The sequence below is a fragment of the Tenrec ecaudatus genome, chromosome 6, assembly GCF_050624435.1.
Source record: "Tenrec ecaudatus isolate mTenEca1 chromosome 6, mTenEca1.hap1, whole genome shotgun sequence".
Taxonomy (NCBI): domain Eukaryota; kingdom Metazoa; phylum Chordata; class Mammalia; order Afrosoricida; family Tenrecidae; genus Tenrec; species Tenrec ecaudatus.
Genome location: NC_134535.1, coordinates 86,370,466 through 86,391,009, shown reverse-complemented (window position 1 = coordinate 86,391,009; position 20,544 = coordinate 86,370,466). Strand labels below are relative to the sequence as shown.

The 20,544-nt window shown below is 41.2% G+C and overlaps 2 protein-coding genes across 2 annotated transcripts; one reads left to right on the top strand and one right to left on the bottom strand.

Moving 5' to 3' along the window:
* Positions 1-7,352: 7,352 nt before the first annotated feature.
* Positions 7,353-8,369, top strand: LOC142451528 (olfactory receptor 5BS1-like). Its single transcript, XM_075553310.1, has one exon. It carries the CDS (start codon positions 7,353-7,355, stop codon positions 8,367-8,369), a length of 1,017 nt encoding a protein of 338 aa, XP_075409425.1.
* A 9,352-nt stretch (positions 8,370-17,721) lies between these two features.
* LOC142451075 (olfactory receptor 8S1-like) lies at positions 17,722-18,684 on the bottom strand. The gene has a single exon (XM_075553009.1). It carries the CDS (start codon positions 18,649-18,651, stop codon positions 17,722-17,724), a length of 930 nt encoding a protein of 309 aa, XP_075409124.1. The 5' UTR covers positions 18,652-18,684.
* Between the last annotated feature and the right edge of the window lie 1,860 nt (positions 18,685-20,544).

The following is a 20,544-nucleotide window of genomic DNA, read 5'->3' as shown; positions in this document are numbered from 1 at the left end:
GAGGTATGTGGATAGACATCTCTGAATGGGCCAAGAAAGAAAAGGTAATTGTATCTCACGTGAACGCTCACCAAAGGATTACCTCTGAAGAAGAGGACTTTAATAATCAAGTGGATAAGATGAGACTGTGGAAACTGGTCCTCCTCTTTCCTCTGCCACTCCTGTTATCGCTCAATGGGCACATGAACAAAGTGGACATGGTGGCAGGGATGGAGGTCATGCATGGGCACAGCAACATGGACTTCCACTCACTAAGGGTGATTTGGCCACTGCCACTGCTGAGTGCCCCATTTGCCAGCAGCAGAAACCAACATTAAGTCCAAGATATGGGACCATTCTTCAGGGAGATCAACCAACAACTTGGTGGCAGTTGATTACATAGGACCACTTCCATCATGGAGGGGAAAGTGCTTTGTTCTTACTAGAATAGAAACCTCCTCTGGATATCGATTTTTCTCCCCTGTACACAATTCTTCTGCCAAAAGTACCATTCGTGGACTTACAGAATGCCTCATCCACCAGCATGGCATCCCACATAGCATTGCTTCAGATCAAGAAACTCACTTCACAGCAAATGCAGTACAACAATGGGCCCATTCCCATGGAATACACTGGTCGTATCATGTTCCTCATTATCCTGAAGCTGCTAGCTTGAAAGAACAATGGAATGGGCTCCTAAAGACACAATTAAAGTGCCAGCTAGGTGGCAACAACTTGTGGGGCAGGGGCAATGTTCTCCAGGAAGCTGTATATGCTCTAAACCAGCGGCCAATATATGGTGCTATGTCTCCAATCACCAGAATTCATGGGTCCAGGAACCAAGGGGTAGAAGCTAGAGTGGCACCACTCACTATGGGGAAAGGAGGGCCCACCAAAAAATCATCACTGGCCTGGTACACATGATAGGAAGGGGTGGAACTAGAGGTACACATGCGACAAGAGGGCAGACCTAAGATTCATGAATGTGGCCTAATCTTGGTCACCCAGGGGTGGGCTTGGTCTCTCTGGGGTCTCCTACAAGGAAAAGTCAACTACTGTCCTTATCAGAAGGGAGTTGGTCTTATGTATTGTGGGATAAACAGTGGTGACTGCTTGTTCTGGATGGTTGAAATCCTTTAGGGAGAATATCCCCTGACTTACTTCTGTTGACCTCCAAGTGTATAGTCATTTGCCACCTGTAGCAAGCAGCCAAGTTTGGGATATATTTGTGGGAGACAACTTGGGAGAAATCTTTCTGTTTCCCTCAACTCACTATTACTCCTAGTGATCCATTTGCAGCATTTTTGCTTCCTGTCCCAGCAACTCTATGTGCTTGAGGTTTGGAGGTCCTGGTCCAGGAGGAAGGAACTCTCCCACCTGGAAAAACAGCACAAATTCCACAGAACTGGCAGCTGAGAATGCCCCCTGGCCACTTTGGGCTTCTCATGCCTTTGGATTAACAGGTCAGGAAGGGTTTCACTGTACTGAGTGGTATGATTCATCCTAATTACCAAGGAGAAATTGGACTGGTATTATGTAATGGAGATAAAGAAGAATATGTCTGGAATCCAGGAGATCCCATAGGCCGACTCTTAGTGCTACCATACCTTTTGATTAAAGTAGATGGTAAGTTACAGCAACCCAATCCTGACAGGATGTCTAATGACCCAGACCCCTCAGGAATGAAAGTCTGGGTCACCCCACCAGGCCAAAAACCACAGCCAGCTGAGGTGCTTGCTGAGGGCAAAGGTAATACAGAATGGGTAGTAAAAGAAGGTATTTCTACCTATCAGTTATGACTACATGATCAATTGCAAAAGTGAGGTTTATAATTGTCAGTGTATTTTCTTTATATGTGCTTATTGAATATCTTTCCTTTGTTCATGTATGATATATCAGAAACAATTGGACTCAGTGTGTTTTGATTTATAAGTACAATAGATATTCTATGTTAAGTATAAGTGTGATTTCATTAATATCCAGAAATTATATATGACTAAAGAATTATGCACGGGTGCCAAGTTTGTAAGAGGTGGATTGAAGTAGTTAGTTTATTGTGCCAACCTGGCTGGTAAATACATGTGGGATTAATTGCAGGGCAGAGAGATAAATGGCTTGGTGAGTTTCACCTTTCTTGTCTCTTGCTCTTTGATTAATGGACCAGTGTGTGACTGCCTTGCTTGTTCTGTGCTTCAGTTTGCAAGCTACACTACCTGTGGGACACCTTACCTGTGGACTGTGTCACTGTAATTTGAGGTCCCTTCAAGACCTGCCTCAACACACCATTGAAATTTGCATCTCTTGAGCTGGGGACTGTCAGATCCTGTCATCTGGCTGACTGTTGGTGACCTGCCTTGCTGTTTGACGCCTGTGCCCAGATAACATGAATTGTTCTACAGAGGATTATCCAGAAGCCCTCAAGACTTGAAGAACTGCCATTGTCTCACAACTGTCTCACGGGAGTGAGTTGCACTGAGCCATTTGTACTGCTTTACATTTAATGAAGTGTTTATGTCTTATATTATATATCTGTATATCTCTATAAATATATATAAAATTATTAGCATTCTGATTTTGTTTCTCTAGAGAACCCTAAAACAAATATTTTGTTTTTGCAGATAGTATTGGTAGGTTTCTGTGTTACCACATTTTATTGACTTTCATTATTCATTAAGTTGGTATTAAATTATGCATTCTAGGACCAGGAGACATTTAAGTTGTTTTCAATTATTTATTCAACATTTAACAACACAGAGTATATCATTGTGCATCTCATGTTACAGTTTTAGTATAAACCCAAAGACAGAGGATGGCTGAGTCAAGGTACAAAGCTAGAAGTGTCACCCACAATGGATAGTTGGCACTCTCACCACTGTCTCCTTAGACTTATTGTAAACATCTTTCAAAATTAGTAATCACAAAATTAGATCCATGTTATTACATTATTTTAATTTAAATTTTTGTGAATGTGTATATATGTATATATGTGTGTGATATATATCACAGTGTTAAGGAAGTTAGCATTTTTAACATTTACATTTTAGTGACACCAGTGACATTAATGGTGTTGTATAACCATCATCAGTGCAGGGAAAGGGAGTCATTGTGTAAGGAACATCAAGTTTCTGTTTCCCTTTATTAGCTAATTAATTTAATATGTCTTCAAATACTTATTTTCCTTTTGATTTTTCTCTTAGCATGGCTTTTCGATTATTGTCACTGATTTCAGGCTTTAGAAATTAACAAATATAAAATGAACCGAAAAGAATGTCCTGGCTGAAAAGTAGTTCTGAGAAAATAACTGGGAAGGTAGTTATCATAATCCAGGTCTGTGTCCCCGTGAAATTGTGGATGCAGTTTACAATCAGGGCTTAGACTTTTTAAAGTTAGTCACTAAAGACAATAAGAAAGCACAAAACCAAGCCCCTGCCATCAACTTGATTCCACTCATACTGATCCTACAGGACGGAGTAGAACTGCCCTGACGGTCTCCACCACTGTCAGTCTTCACAGGAGCAGAAAGCCTCAGCATTCTGTGTATTGTTTTGTTCTTTGTCTGTGGTGTGTTGTTGCTGTGTTGTATATTGTTGCTTGTTTTTGCTGTCTTGTTTTTGTGCATGTTATTATCTCTGCAGGTCTGTCTAAATAAGATAGGCTGGATAAACAATATGGAGGAAAAACAATGGGACCGACAGTTCTGGGGGGAAATGGGATAGGGAGAGGTGGGGGATAAGGAAGTGGTGTTAACAAACCCAGGGACAAGGGAACAACAAGTGATCAAAATTGGTGGTGAGGTGGGTGTGGCAGGCCTGGTAGGGCATGATCAAGGGTAACGTAACGAAGAGGAATTGCTGAAACCCTGGTGGGGAATGAGCATGATAGTGGAACAGGAGGAACGTCAAGGGAAATAGAGGAAAGAACTGAGAGGCAAAGGGCATTTATAAAAGTCTAGACAAGGACATGTACATATGCAAATACATATATGAGGATGGGGAAATATATGTGCCTATATTTATAGGTTTAGTATTAAAGTGGCAGAAGGACATTGGGCCTCCACTCAAGTACTCCCTCAATGCAAGAATACTTTCTTCTATTAAATTGGCATTTTATGATGCTCACCCTCCTGACAAAACCGCTGAAAATAAAGCGGGTGAATAAGCAAATGTGGTGAAGAAAGCTGATGGTGTCCGGCTATCAGAAAACAAAGCGGGTGAATAAGCAAATGTGGTGAAGAAAGCTGATGGTGTCCGGCTATCAAAAGATATAGCATCAAGAAACAAAAGCTTGTAGTTAGTTGAAGGATCGTTTGTTGGCCTTTACGAGTGTTTTCCAGTCCAGTCTGTTCTTTGTCAGTTGTTTGTTGTTGTTTTGTTGTATACTGTTGCTTTGTTTTCCTCTGTCTTGTTTTTGTGCATGTTATTATCTCCATAGGTCTGTCTAAATAAGATAGGCTGGATGAACTATCTGGAGGAAAAATAATGGGACAGACAGTTCCGGGGGGACTTGGGATAGGGGGAGGTGGGGGGTAAGGAAGTGGTGTTAACTAACCCAGGGACAAGGGAACAACATGGGATCCAAAATGGTGATGAGAAGAGAGTGGCAGGCCTGGTAGGGAATGATCAAGGGTAACGTAACACAAAGAAGAGGTATAGCAGTAACTCAGGTGGGGATGGAGCATGATAGTGGGGCAGGAGGAAAGTCAAGGAAAATAGAGGAAAGAGCTAGGAGGCAAAGGGCATTTATAGAGGTCTAGACAGAGACATGTACATGCAAATATATATATGAGGATGGGGAAATAGATCTATGTGCCTATATTATAGGTTTAGTATTAAGGTGGTGGAAGGACCTTCTGCCTCTACTCAAGCACTCCCTCAACGCATGAATACTTTCATCTATTAAATTGGCTCTCTACGATGCTCACCCTCTCAACACAACTGCTGAAGCCAAAGCGGGTGAACAAATAAATGTGGTGAAGAAAGCTGATGGTGCCTGGCTATCAAAACAGATAGCGTCTGGGGTCTTAAAGGCTTTAAGGTAAACAAGCAGTCATCTAGCTCAGAAGCAACAAAGCCCACATGGAAGAAGCACACCAGCCTGTGTGATCACGAGATGTCAAAGGGATCAGGTATAAGGCATCATCAAAAAAACAAACAAACAAAAAACCTTACCATATTGAATGAAGGTGGAAGTGCAGAGTGGAGACCCAAAGCCCATTTGTCGGCCACTGGAGATCCCCTCATAGAGGTGTCTAGGGGAGGAGATGAGTCAATCAGGGTGTGACATAGAACCCATGAGGAATACAGCTTTCCTCCAGTTCCTAAATGCTTCCTTCCTCTCTCAACCCACCCTACCATGATCCGAATTCTACCTTGCAAGTCTGGATAGAGCAGAGATTGTACACTGGGGCATATAGGAGCTGGAGGCACAGGGAATCCATGGTGGATGATACCTTCAGGACCATGGATGTGAGGGGCGATACTGGGAGAGTAGAGTGTGAGTGGGTTGGAAAGGGGGAACCGATTACAAGGATCTACATGTGACCTCCTGCGTGGGTGACAGACAACAGAATAGAGGGTGAAGGGAGAGGCCGGATAGGGCAAGATATGACAAAATAATAATTTATAAATTATCAAGGGCTCATGAGGGAAGGGGAGTAGGGAGGAAGGAGAAAAAGAGGACCTGATGCAAAGGACTTAAGTGGAGAACAAATGTTTGAAAATGAGTAGGGCAAAGAACATATAGATTTGCTTTATACAATTGATGTATGTATATGTATGGATTGTTATAAGATTTGTATGAACCCCTAAAAATAAGATAATTTATAAATTATCAAGGACTCATGGGGGAGAGGGGAGCAGGGAGGGAGGGGAAAAACAGGATCTGATGCTAAGGCTTAACTGGAGAGCAAATGTTTTGAAAATGATAAGGGCAATGAATCTACCAATGTGCTTTATAAAATTGATGTATGTATGGATTGCGATAAGTGTATGAGCCCTCAATAAAGTGTTTCCAAAAAAAATAAACCACATGGAAGAAATAAAATACTGATTGAGCTCTTGATCATCAGTTCATAAAACCAAGACTGAGTAAGATTAAAATTATTTTATCAAGGTCACCAAACTAAGCAGTTTAGTGTGAGATTCCACCCAGAAATTTGTTCTCAACAATTAAAGGAATTTTTGAAATCCATGTCAACCAGAGGGTCATTGGGAGTTGGCATCCCCTGCATGGCAGTGAGTGATGTTTGTTTGCTGTTGTATTTTTCGTTAACTACGTGAAGTAGATAGGATAAGCCCCTATTATAGATGTGAAAAACTGAACTATGGAAAGGCTAAGTAACTTGCTAGTGGCTCACAAAACTTTCAACCTTCATATCCAATTTAAAAAATTGAAACATTATATAGTGAGGAAGATAATCACATGTAACTGCTCCTCTTTGTCCTCAGGACAGTTTCTCACTGTGCTACGACCCCTCTGGGAGCGCTTTGGGGAAAGAGCACTGAACTGGGAACAAGCCTGATATAGAATTCTTGGTTAATCTCTTGGTTGACTGTGCTATGTGCATTGTCTCATTTTCCATGAGCAAATTTCCTGAGAGACACCTCCCCACCACCAATCTCCCAAAATACTTCTCTAGTTTTGCTGTATGGGTTGGGAAGAGAGGAAGATGCCCTTCAAAGGATCCTGGACTGTTTGCAAAGCCCTTTCCAACCTCCAGCAGTATGCTTCAAGCCTCTTTTCAACTTCATACATGGTGGCCCAGTAGTGCAACGGTTAAGCACTCAGCTGATAAATGCAAGTTGGCCAAGGTTTGAACCCACCAGCAACTCTGAAAGAGAAAGAGAAAGCATTCTTCCTGTGTAGCCATCAGCATTCTTAGAAACCCTAGGGGAACTGTTCTATGTTGTCACACAGGGTCACGATGAATTGGAATCGATTTGACAGCATTGGGTATGGTTTGATATTTTTTTGGCTCCACTTCATTGTCCAAAACTCAGAGTGTCTCAGATAAGATGAGTTCTAAAGTTCCTGACTTCCAGACCAAGAGAAGAATATTATAAAGAGCTGCAACTGAACATCTCTATGTCCTCTTAATGGTCAAAGCATGCAATCTGATTTGCATTCCCAAGATGTGTGTGTATTCACTAAGAGAATTAGTGACCACCATGGAGGAGGGCCAAGGGGAAGAAACTTTGAAAGTCACCGTTGGAATTCGCTTCCGTTTCCCTTTTCTAATTGGAAAGTGAAAGTTGTATTGCTTAGGATGATTTGGGAAGGGGATGATAGTCTGATCACTAGACATTTCTTAGCTGAATGACCCGTGACATGAGGTAGCACTGATTTCCTTCCAGGGATAGAAATTGTAAACGACTATGAATAATCATACTGTCATCACGGAGCTCATCCTCCTCGGGCTGTCTGCTGACCCTCGTGCTCAGGCTCTGCTCTTTGTACTCTTCCTGGGGATCTACCTCCTGACCTTGATGGGGAACTTGGTGATGATCCTGGTGATTAGAGATGATTCTCACCTCCACACCCCAATGTACTTCTTCCTTGGACATCTGTCCTTCCTGGATCTCTGCTTCTCCTCAGTCACGGTACCCAAGATGCTACAGAACTTCTTGGCTCAGAAGCAAAGCATCTCCCTGAGGGGCTGCATCACCCAGAGTTTCTTTGTCCTTCTCTCCGGGTGTTCAGAAGCCAGGCTTCTCTCCGCCTTGGCCTATGATCGCTACGCTGCCATCTGCCACCCTCTGCTCTACTCTGTGATCATGAACGGACCACTTTGCATCACCATGGTCAGTGCAGCATGGGTGCTTGGGGGTCTGAACTCACTGGTGAATCATCTTTTCATCCAAAAGTTACATTTTTGTGGCTCCAACATCATCTCCCACTTCAGCTGTGAGCTTCCTTCATTGTTCCCCCTGTCCTGCACTGATCCAACTGCCAATCAATTGCTTCTGTCTGGGTCAAGTACATTGCTGGGGCTGCTGACCCTTCCCCTGATCCTCTTCTCTTACTGCAGAATTCTCTCTGCCATCCTGAGCATTCGATCCTCTGGGGGCCAAGGCAAAGCCTTCTCCACCTGTTCCTCCCACCTCACTGTGGTTCTCTTGTTTTATGGGACAGCTCTATTCGGGTACCTCAGCCCTCCCTCTGGCTCCCTGCTGGAGCAAGTGATCTCCCTTCAGTACAGTGTGATCACGTCCTTGCTGAACCCCCTCATCTACAGCCTCAAGAACCGGGAAGTGAAGGCAGCACTGCAGAGGATGCTGAGGCAGATAGCAGGTTCCTCATGGAGAAGAGTCGCTCTGTGGGGGTCATTCAGAGACAGGGGAGAAGGGCTCTTCAGAAATGGAAATGCCTTCCAAGGGAAAAGGACATTTTAGGTCAGAGTTTCTAAAAGGATCTTTTCCAAATTGGCAGCAAAAGCACCACCTGGGAGCTTGCCAAAAATGCAGATTCTCTGGTCCCAACCCAGAGCTACTGAAATAGAAACTGTGGAGACATTGCTCAACATGTGTGTGTTAACAAGTCCACCAGAAGATGATCAGGCATGCTCAAGTGTCTGGGGATGGTCATCAACCTCAAATGTCTGTCACAGGAGCAAAGCTAATGCTTGATAGATAATCAATAGATAGATATATAGATAGATAGATAGATAGATAGATAGATAGATAGATAAATATGGTTGTGGATATAGAGATATACACACACAAAGAAAGATTTATTCCAAGGAAATGACTCACATGGGTCTGGAGACTAGGAAGTCCCAGACTGAATACCTCCTGACTCCCATGTTTGCAGAGACTGAAGCTTCCACATCTGCAGTCAGATGATCGGATGCTCGTTCACATCCCAAGAACGAGAGGTGAGAGGATGCCCAGTCAGAGGCAGGATTGGCCAGCCTTGCTAAAATAACCATAGATGTTGGATACAGGCTATACTTCCAAGGAAACTCGCCTTTTCAACAGATAGCTTCTCTCAAATCGTGCCATGGAGGACCATTAAATATCTGCCAAACCACTGATGATCACAGCCTGGCCAAGTGCGCACACACCTTGACTGATCACATCGAATTTGAAGAATGAAAACGCTGCTTGAGACCAGTGTTTCTCCAAGTGAGGAGCTCTGGTAGCATAGTGGTTCCATGTTGGGCTGTGATCATAAAGGTCAGCAGTTCAAAACCGTCCCGTGCTCTGAGAAAGATGGGCTTTCTACTCCTATAAGCAGTTATAGTGGAAGAAACTCCCGGGGCAGTTCTACTCTTTCCAGCAGGGTCGCTGTGAGTCAGTACCTACTTGATTGTGGTGAGTTTGGAGTTTGTTTCCCCACTTGGCCAGATGCGCACATTTTTTCCTCAATTATGGACTATGGTACATGAAATTTTAATTGCCATGGGAGTAAGGAGTCATTTGCTTCCTGAAAAGGGAGTGATAGACTCCCTTTTGGGGAATCTATGTTTTAGAGGAAGTAATGCTTGTGACGACTATCTTAGGTGAAAGGCAAACGGAGTATTAATGTATCAAAATGAAGAGCCCAGCATGGACGGGAGCCTGGTCAGAAAAGGAGTCAGGACGGCACTGTTTGATGAGGGATCACAGTGGTTGGCACCGTCGTGAGACTGCCGGTTGGAGGCACTAGTCTCTATTTGAGGATATGGTGGGTGAGAGAGCTGGACTGCTCCCGCTGGGGCTCAAAGAGTGCACAGGTCAAAGGGTAGGTGCTCTAGAATAGCAACTCTCACACGTTTCATTCATCTCACCCAAGGTCGTCAGACAGCCAGGGTGCCTGCCGGAATTCATTCATTTGTCCCAAAGAGCACGGTCAGCGAGGCTATAAGAGAGAAGCAATAGTCTGCATGAGGATGAGAGTGCTTTCCACTGAGATCTGTCTGCTTCCAGAATTGGTCGGTTGGCTGTCCAAGCTGCCAGGAGTCCTGGGCAGCGAGTTTGACTTGTATGTTTCCATTTGGCTACAAGACTATTTTTCTCCTTCTTCCTGAGGACCCCTGTCCCTCTCTGTGTTTTTATTAAAACTATAGACTCTGGTAGATTGACAGATTTTGTTAAAGCTACACTGTCTAATTTACTTACAAAATAAAAATCAATAAACCAACTGTGCATTTTATGCCCTGAGTGGACAGATGTAAGCCCCACCCCGTCCCTCTTCATGTCACCCTGCCTCCACCCGAGAGGAACCCTTGCGTGGAGCCCTGCAGTTCTCACTACGTTACCTAGTTGGTCTCTTCACTGTGATCCTTAAATGTGACTCTTCAGTTGTCACCAGTTTGGAACGTCATGCAACTAGAATCGTCCTGTATGTGTTTTCCGTGAGTGACTTATTTCACTTAGCATTACGTATTCCTGTGTTTTAGGGACGCCTTTTGTAAGCAACGGGTGGCTGCACTGTGGCCTTTTTAGCCCGTCTGAAAACCAAGTCTTTTGTTATACTCAATTTCTTTAGGGTACATACGCAGTACACAGATTGCAGGATCAGAAGGTACTTGTATTTGCATCTGTTTAAGGCTGTGCCATTCTGATTTCCAGAGTGCTTGTACACGTCTACCACCCCTCCACCAATGGAAAAGCGTTCCCATCTCTCCACATCTTCTCCAGCATTTGTATTTTCTGTTTTTTTGAATTTGTCAAAACTGCTGGCGTGAGGTAATATCTCGTGCCCTTGTAATCAGTCTTCCTCTCATTGCTAGTGATGGTGACATTTCTTCATCGGGCACTGGCGACCTGTGTGTCATCTGGAGTAGAGTGTTCCTGTCGTGTGCCCATTTTCTTTTGATCAGTGCAAACTTTTTTTTTTAATTCATGCATGTTTTTTCCTATATTATGTTTTTCCATGGATTTTTTGAAGACTCATATATAGCTATGTATACACAGTCACACACATATGTATGTCTTAATATGAATATCTGTACATGTATATGCATATGAATATACTCCTGTATGGACTGCAACATATATGTACACCATGCTTCTTTGTCTTTAAAACCATTAATAAATGATTGCTGTTGCCTCTGGATATGTTATGTAAATAAAGAAAACAAAGCCAGGAAGCCTATTATTTTTCTTATAATCTTTGAGGCCGTGGGGAATGACTTTTAAACTTGAGAACGGGGCTAAGTTAAATTGCCTGTTGGTAAAAGCCAGATCAGTAATTTAACGTATGTGGTATGCATATACATCAACAGGTAGAATGGCAACTGGTGGGAAGATTCATTTCTGATTTGTAAGGAGACTGAGAAGGAAATGGGAATGGCTTGGGTTGGGGAAAATATTAATGACACCTTTTATACATTTCTATATTTCAAAAATTTGTCACAAAGATCTTAATTACATTTGTGATTCTAAAAGACTGATAACAATCATAAAGGAGAGGAGGTCATATGTTTTTCATTTTGGCTTTTGTTGAATTTGACAAAATAAGAAATCATTTCCAAATACATTATTAGCTGTCAATACAAAGCTTCTGGTATTTCTAGATAACAATGAGTAGCTTTCTCTGTCATGTAACTTTAAAATATATAGGATAATTCCAATTTAATGCCATGAAATAACTGGAATTTATGTATTTTAGGTTTTCCATTAAGCATGCATGCCCACACAGATATATCAATAGTGTTTTTGAGATATGCAATTTCATATATGCAAGACAAACCTGTGAATGATGATATTTAAGGAATCTAAAATAGTCTCACAATAAGCAACAACAAAAAAAGTTTTAGAGTATGCACCGAAACTATTATGTCAATGTAAGACAGTTAAAAAATTTTTTTAAACAATTTATTAGGGGCTCATACAACTCTTATCACAGTCCATACATATACATACATCAGTTGTATAAAGCACATCTGTACATTCTTTGCCCCATCATTCTCAAAGCATTTGCTCTCCACGTAAGCCCTTTGCATCAGGTCCTCTTTTTGTCCCCCCTCCCTCCCCTCTCCCTCTCCCTTATGAGCCCTTGATAATTTATAAATTATTATTTTGTCATATCTTGCCCTGTATGACGTCTCCCCTCACCCTCTTTTCTATTTTCCGTCTCCCAGGGAGGAGGTCACATGTAGATCCTTGTAATCGGTTCCCTCTTTCCAACCCACTCACCCTCTAGCCTCCCAGTATTGTCCCTCACACCCCTGGTCCTGAAGGTATCATCCACCCTGGATTCCCTGTACCTCCAGCTCCTATCTGCACCAGTGTACATCCTTTGCTCTATCCAGACTTGCAAGGTAGAATTCAGATCATTGTAGTTTGGTGGGGAGAAAGCATTTAGGAACTGGAGGAAAATTTCATTAGTGCTGCATCGAACCCTGACTGACCCATCTCCTACCATAGACCCCTCTGCAAGGGGATCTCCAGTGGCTGACAAATGGGCTTTGGGTCTCCACTCTGCACTTCACCCTTTATTTACTATGGTAAGATTTTTTTTCTGATGATGACTTATACCTGATCCCTTCGACAGCTCATGATTGCACAGGCTGGTGTGCTTCTTCCATGTGGGCTTTTTTGCTTCTGAGCTAGATGGCCACTGGTTTACCTTCCAGCCTTTAAGATCCCAGACACTATCTGTTTTGATAGACGGGCACCATCAGCTTTCTTCACCACATTTGCTTATGCACCTGTTTGTCCTCAGCAATCATTATCATGGAGGTGTGCACGTAATGATATGATTTTTTGTTCTTTGATGCCTGATAACTGATCCCTTCAGAACCACGTGATCACACAGGCTGGTATGTTCTTCCATGTGGGCTTTGTTGCTTCTGAGCTAGATGGCTGCTTGTTTATCTTCAAGCCTTTAAGACCCCAGATGCTATATCTTTTGATAGCCGGGCACCATCAGCTTTCTTCACCACATTTGCTTGTTCACCCGCTTTGTCTTCAGCGGTTGTGTTGGGATGGTGAGCATTATAGATTGCCAATTTAATAGAAGAAAGTATTCATACATTGAGGGAGTGTTGAGTAGAGGCCCAAGGTCCTTCTGCCTCCTTAATACTAAACCTATAAATATAGGCACATAGATCTATTTCCCTATCTTCATATATATATATTTGCATGTACATGTCTTTGTCTAGACCACTGTAAATGCTCTTTGCTTCCTAGCTCTTCCCTCTATTTCCCGTGACTTCTAATATGCTTAATTTAGGTAACTCATCATTACTTTTAGGGAGCCCTAATGGTTTTCTGAATTATGAGTTGGATTGCTAAGCACAAAGTCAGAAGTTGTACCCACTAGATGCTCTGGGGAGACATGAGGCTTTCTGCTCTGATAAAGATTTACAGCCTTGAAAATACAAAGGAGTAGTTCTACTATGTCCCAAAGGTTCTCTGTACATGGCAATCAACTCGATGGTAGTGGGTTCTTATTGCTTTTATTCAGATATATTATTTCTTGACAACTTTGTGATTCAAACTCCATTAACTGTCTGCTCACTCTCCTTAACAACTTTGGGATTGTAAAATGCCACATGCCTGATTGTATAATAGCCTACTGTATACTTCCATTGTTCTTACTCTTATAAATAGGCTGATGTGGTTCTGTTGTTTTATTTTGATTTTTTTTCTTCATAGGAGAACTGCATATGAATAGATAGTGAAAATATGACGTGTTCAAGAGATTGAGATTCTCCCCTCATCTTGAAAAGTCCATGGATTGGCTAAGCAAGGAGAGAGGATGGCTTTAAAGTTAAGCTATTTAAGTAGCTGTTTGTGGTGGTGGTATAAATCTTGACAGTAACTTAGGTGCAGTGGAATAAGGTACCTTTGGGGGCAAAGAAGGAAATGAACTCAGTGCCCAAGTGCTGATTTACTCTTTCTCCCTTTGATATCTGAAGGACATATTACTTTTAAAATAGTTTTAAAATGTTTGAAAATTAGCTTAAAAGTTAAGGAAGCAGGCAGGCCAACAATTTGTCCTCTAGCAGGAAGAAGCATTACTGATATTACGTCAAGAACAGCGACTTTCTTACTATAAGTTCACACATCAGGCAATTCTTCATGTTGATTTCAGCCTCATTCCAACTTTACTCTATAATATGACTTGTGAACAATATTCAAACCTACATTTTCTCCTCACATCTGGCATTTGTTAATTTTATCTTGATGTGAATTGACATCCAGTTTCAGTTTGGGTAACTGTTTAAGGATGTCAATTTAGTTTTCAGATATATCTCATATTCCCCATCTTTTAAACTGATCAGAGCTGAAGAATTGTATCCCATGGAAAGCGACCATTTCCCTTGGATTCTATACCAGCAAGGCAAACTATGGCAAGTGTGGGTATGTGTAGCATTCGAAGGCTACATTTTCTCTATGATTACTTCGGTTATCACTCAAAGTTTGCCCCAATGTCCAAAAGGTTCCCAAATTTGGATCTTGAAATATCCCTCTTTGCATTCTGGAAGTGCAACAAAATAAAATGAATGTCAATTAAAAGACAAAAAAAGGAAACCGAACTGATTCCAGGAACCCAAGTGGAAGGCGAATTTTGAGAATGATGAGTGCAACGAATGTATAAGGGTGCTTTGCTCAATTGATGTATGTATGGATTGTGATAAGAATTGTATGAGCCCCAATAAAAAGATTTATTAATTAAAAAAAAAGACAATTGTTATGGTGATTTTATTAGTAAATATCTGAGTTACCAGACTTTAATGTGTGGCACATTATTTTTACTCAGTAGGAAATAAAAAAATATTGAACAGCCATTGTTTTCAAATACCTACAAACACATTAAATAATGAATCTTTCACCATAATAGAACTAAATTAAAAATGATTAAGCAATTAAACATAACAGATAAAGTAATATGAATTAGGAAAAGCTAAGAGACAATGTACCCAATTCAATGGTAAAAGAATTTATTAAAATAAGGTATTTGCATGTTATGAAGGAAAAGACAGACATTTCTAACTATATGAATATTCAATTGTTTGCATGGAAAATTTAAAAAATGTTGAATGATAGGTGGACCAAAGATTGCAACACAGAGTTAAGACTACTGTTAATGCCACTGGTGACAAAATCTTACACATAGCCAAGACAAAGACAAAGAGAAACAGACAAAGGATGCAATCAGCTCATACAAAAGCTGATCTAAATGTCAACAAACACATGAAATGAGTAACACTCACTAATAGCAAGAAAAGCAGACTAAGTTAAACTAACATCTCTTAATACCCATGAGTGTGGTAAAGGCTTTAAAAGATATTAAACACCTAATTTGGGAGATCGAGTTGTAGGGAGAGCTAAGGAGCCCCTGGGCTGCTGTCAGGTATTTGCTCAGCTGCACGTTGCAAGGCTGTGGGAGCACATCCACCAGCCTTTCTGTGAGATGAGGCTGTCCGCTCTGGGAAAGACTTACAAAGCTTTGGAAACCCTGACAGGAAGACTTGCCTGGATGACAGTGGATGGGAGAATACCACACTTATTTAGTACTTAAGGATTGTGAAGTGTCCTTAACTTCTAGAAAGCCAGCTAGTAGCATAATTTTAAATTAAAAATTACATATGCACTTTAATTTTGGAATATCCTTTTTGATAATCTCTCCCAAAAGAAAAAAAATCACCCAAAGTTAAGTTTATATAAAAGTGTGTTTATTAAAACATTATTCACTGTCTCCCCAAACTGGGAACAATGGTAATGCCCATATAAATGAAGGTTATAAAATTATGGCACATACTTAACATATTACCCTGCAAAAATTTGAAAGAAAATATTAGAAATAAGTCATTAGAATGTTATCTGCGGTTTTGGTAAGTGAGAGCTTGAAGTTTAAAAACATGGTCTATTAGAGGGTCAAAAATCACAAGATAGTCACATATGTCTAAAAGTGAGCATGTATACCTGTATATGTATATGAATATTTGTGTTGACATGAAAGTGGAGACCATTGTGAAAGAAATATATCAATTAGCATGGAGTTCTGGGGATGGGACTGACATGGTTGGAAGGAAAATTAAAATAAGACAAAAAGAACTAAGTTAAAAAAGGAGGACATAAAACGGCATCACCATGAAGAATTATTCATGACATGCTCTCATATATGCAGTCTCTTAAAACAATATTTTGATATGTACAAAGATTAAAAATTATAAAGTATAATCCTTGTCAAATTTACTTAAAATTCTTTTTTCCAGAAGTAGTCTCTAAATGTAAAAAAGAGGACTTAATGAGTTATGGCTATATATTTTATATGTCAATATCCAAATATTACTTCTAATTCTTCTATTCGTTCTCAGATGATGTCGTTTTTGAACCCTGGAAACAGAGTCCTAAGAAGAGGTGGGTATGAGAAAAATTACAAGCTTGCCCATCGAGGGAAAGAATACCATTTTAGATAAGGAGCGCCCAGTAGAAGTGGCTTGAGTAGGTTGTAGTTTTGGTACGATCTGAATCTTCAGATCCTCTCACACATCATTATTCAACTCCCAATGAGTTCTGAAATATCGTGTACATTGTCCAACATTAAAGGGAATCAAAGACTATTGTAATTTATCAAGCCAGAGCACTAGGAACTGGGTTTGGTTTAAGGACATCCTGAGATATCAACATTAAGGTCAGAATTTCTAAATCCAAATCTGTTTTAAGGTAATTCTTGGGTTGTACTATTGTTAGCTCCATCATACTGGATGGAAGCAGGGGCTACATGATTTCAGGTGTGCACAGGTAAGTTTTGACATTAAATACCACCATGTGCTATGGTTCCCATTAGAAATATAAATTGAACACTTGGTCTCTTTTGCATCTTTGAGCATATCAATCCATTTTTAAAAACTCATGCGTTTTACTGGAAGCCTCAGACTATCACTAACTTTTCAGTAGAAATGACAGCAAAATCTGGGATTTTGTGGATGCAAGCAACATAGTCTGAGTTTGCTGTTTATTGTCTTTAGAATGGACAGCATGCCTGTCTCAATAAAGCTGAAATAAAATGGATTTTAGATTCCCACTAGTGATTTAGAATCCATTTCTTTAGAATCCAGTGACTTTAATGAATTTCCAATGACTTTAATAAACTTTTCTGTTCTTCAGTCCATTTTTTAAAAAGTAGACAAATATTTACTTCATAGTATTTTAAGATGAGTAAAGAGGCATGTATAGGTATAAAAGCACAGGGTAAGTATTCTTATTAGAACTTTGCTATTAGCATGTAGCACCGCGCAGTCTGGTGGTAGAGATGTTAACCAAATATCAGCGGTGCAAACCCACCAGTAAATAACAAAGAATAAAGATGTCACAGTCTGCTTCCATAAAGATGAACAGCTTTGGAAATGAGCAGTCTCTTGTGAGGAAGTAGGGTAGTGGAACTGCCTTTGAGAGTCACACAGTGTCCTCAGGGTAAGGGGAGGCTGACATCACAGTTCAGAGTCACACTGGGCGACATGAGATGGCGTGCATTAGTTTCCTATGGAACAGTGGTATGCAGTTACTGGAGAAAGGATGGAAGATACTGAGAAGGCAAAAATAACACGTCCTCTGTAACATAAATATTTAATGTTTTTGTAAAACAATACCTTGGAAAATGTTATGTGACCCATTTCTCTCCTCTTGATAAAGGATAGTTTATGCAATAGTTGTCCTAGGAAGAAAGCATGCTGCTCGCTTTTTATGCTTGGCCTAGGATGAAGATAGCTGGCCCGACGGACACTCAGAAAATGTTAAATTTCCAGTTACCAGAAATCCTGTGGAAATGCAGCCAGCTCCTCAATGGCCCCTCTTCTCTGGCCCACTATGTGCGAGAGTTCATATATTTTCGGAACATTCTTCTAATGGCCGCCTTCACTTCCTTGTTCTGGAGGCTGTAGATGAGAGGATTCAGCATGGGCGTGACCACACTGTACTGTAAAGGGAAGATCATCTCCAGTGGGGTCCCTGAGTTGGGCAAGAGATAGCTGAGGAAGCCAGAGCCATAGAACAAGATCACAGTGGTGAGGTGGGAAGAACAGGTGGAGAAGGCCTTGCTTCGGCCGGAGGTGGAGCTGATGCTCATGATGGTGGAGACAATGCGGGTGTAAGAGGACACAATCAAAACGAAGGTTCCAAAGAAATGCCAGACGGAGGAGCAGAGCAGGAGCGTGAAGTTGACGGAGGTATCAGAGCAAGACAGCGGGAAGAGAGAAGACAGCTCGCAGCTGAAGTGGGGTATAGTTTGGTCCTCACAAAAATCTAGATTGGCAGCCAGGAGAATATTGATGAGAGCATCCACAAAGGCCAGGCCCCAGCAGCCCCATACCAGCCTGACGCAGAGCTGGCTGCTCATCACCTGGCCATAGAGCAAAGGAGAGCTGATGGCCACATAGCGATCATAGGCCATCACTGCCAGCAGACAGGCTTCAGTGCCCCCTGTGGTGAACACAAAGAAGGCCTGAGCCAGGCAGCTCTCCACAAAGATGGTTTTTCTTTCAGAGAGTAGGTTCTCCAGCATCTTGGGAACTGTGACAGAGGAGTGGCAGAGGTCCAGGAAGGACAGCTGTCCCAAAAAGAAGTACATGGGTGTGTGAAGGTGAGGATCAAGCCTGATCACTAGCAGCATTATCAGGTTCCCCATCAGGGTCAACAGGTAAATCACCAGAAACAGCACAAAGAGAAGAACCTGGCTCTGCAGGTTGGAAGACAGGCCGAGGAGGATGAATTCACTGAACATGCTGTGATTTCCCATCGTGATAAAAAGCAGCTTTGTCCTAGGAAGGCAAGAAAGAAGAGAAGTCAAAAGTCCCTTTTATACTCCTGGTGTGCACAGTGTGTTAGTTTCTAGTCCAAGAACATTGTGTTATGACTGTGCATAATCGCCATGATTACTTGCTAGCCTTGAATGACACTGCCCCTCCATCTAGTCCCTATGTAATTTTGTGGACAATTGTCTTATACTTTTAGGCATTTCTGTATTTTTATTTTAAGATGGATAGTAATTTAAGAATATTATACAGGCTTAACAGGAGTGGAGAATATAGGAAGTAATAGCAGAAACAAACTTCTTAAGAGGTGGAAAATTAATAGAATCCAGAGCATAGTGGAGTTTTATCCTTAGAGATAAGAGGAAGGATCCTTTATTTTATATATATATATATATATATATACATACATATAGTATATTTTATTATATATACTCTATATTATACATAATACCCTTTATTATACATATTATATATAGTAATGTGTACATTGCAGGTAACGGGAAGCACTGCATATTTTATGACTGGAGTTTCAGAGATATTCCAAGTGATTGCTCAAAATTTTTTTTAATAAAGTGTGAAGTGAAATCAAAAATAAACTTTCTCCATCTATAACTGCCTCCTAAACTTGGTGTAAGATTTATGGGTGGCTCATGTGGTGAACTATCAAAAGGTTGGATGTTTGAATCCATCCAGTGGCTTCCTGAAGGAAGGCCTGGCAATTTGCTTCCAGGAATTTACTCCCCAACCAGCTCTATGGAGTAGTGTTCTATGGCACAGGTGGGGTCACCATGATGTTGGATCTGCTTGAAAGCAAGTACAAACGGACCCAGCCTCTCTCCAAGCTTGTGGTGCAAGCATTCCTGGAAGTCCTGGTGAGAAACTCTGATGACCCAGGGAGACAAACTTAGTATTGGAAACGGAAGCCTAGTGGACAAAAAAAGGCAGTTGGATTAATGTTTTGCTCATTTCAGATTTGGGGACTAATCCAAACAAGTAGCCGACTAACCTCAGTAACACGTTGCAGCATAAATGCAAGTGCGGAGCAGGCAGAGGCTTGGTTTTAGCTGGGTTGGGGCTTTGCTAGGCATGAGGAGTGACAGAGAGAAGGAGAGATCAGCAAGTTGAGCAGGTGTGCAGAGTGAATGAATCTCAGAAACAAGGCTGGGCAAGGAACAAAATTGCAGAAGATAGGAAATGATTGGCAGAGTCTTTGGTTTGGGTGAGAAGAATTGCTTCTGTAGATATGGCAAACAATTAAAAAAATTAGGAGAGAGTGGGGTGGAATATTTAGTCCCTGATATGATGGAGAACAAAAAATTTACAGTTTTGAGTTAGGTTGGTGTGTATTTTCCCTGCTTTAAAAAAAATTTTATTCTATTTACTTCAAATTTAGGACAAAACAGATTTTAATCTAAGATAATCAGTTGAATGAGAACCCATTTATACTATTGGAAGATATACCCACCTGCACTTGTCCAGAGTAGCTCTTCCAGGATGACGTCTGCAGCAGGCTATCTGGGCACATGCTCCATGGCCAGCTTAACCCCTTTGAATAGTTTTGTGGTTAGCATACGTTCCTGTCAATATCTCAGCTACGGTTGAAGTCCTCATGTCAGTACAAAAGGCATTTTCACCCCAAACACACCGATATTTAAATACTTGTTCTGAAAACCAGTGATGTATAGGCTAACCCTTGATAAGGTAACTCTTCTACAATTTGCCCAAGTCTTGCGCATTTGACCTTCCTATTCTGATTAAAGCAAGTCTGTTCATTTAAGAAAAGGACACCGAGTTTCTCTTCCCTTCATCGTATGAAATGTGCAAATCCGGTTACCTGTCTGAATCACCAGTGGCATCAGGTGTGACAACAATATTTT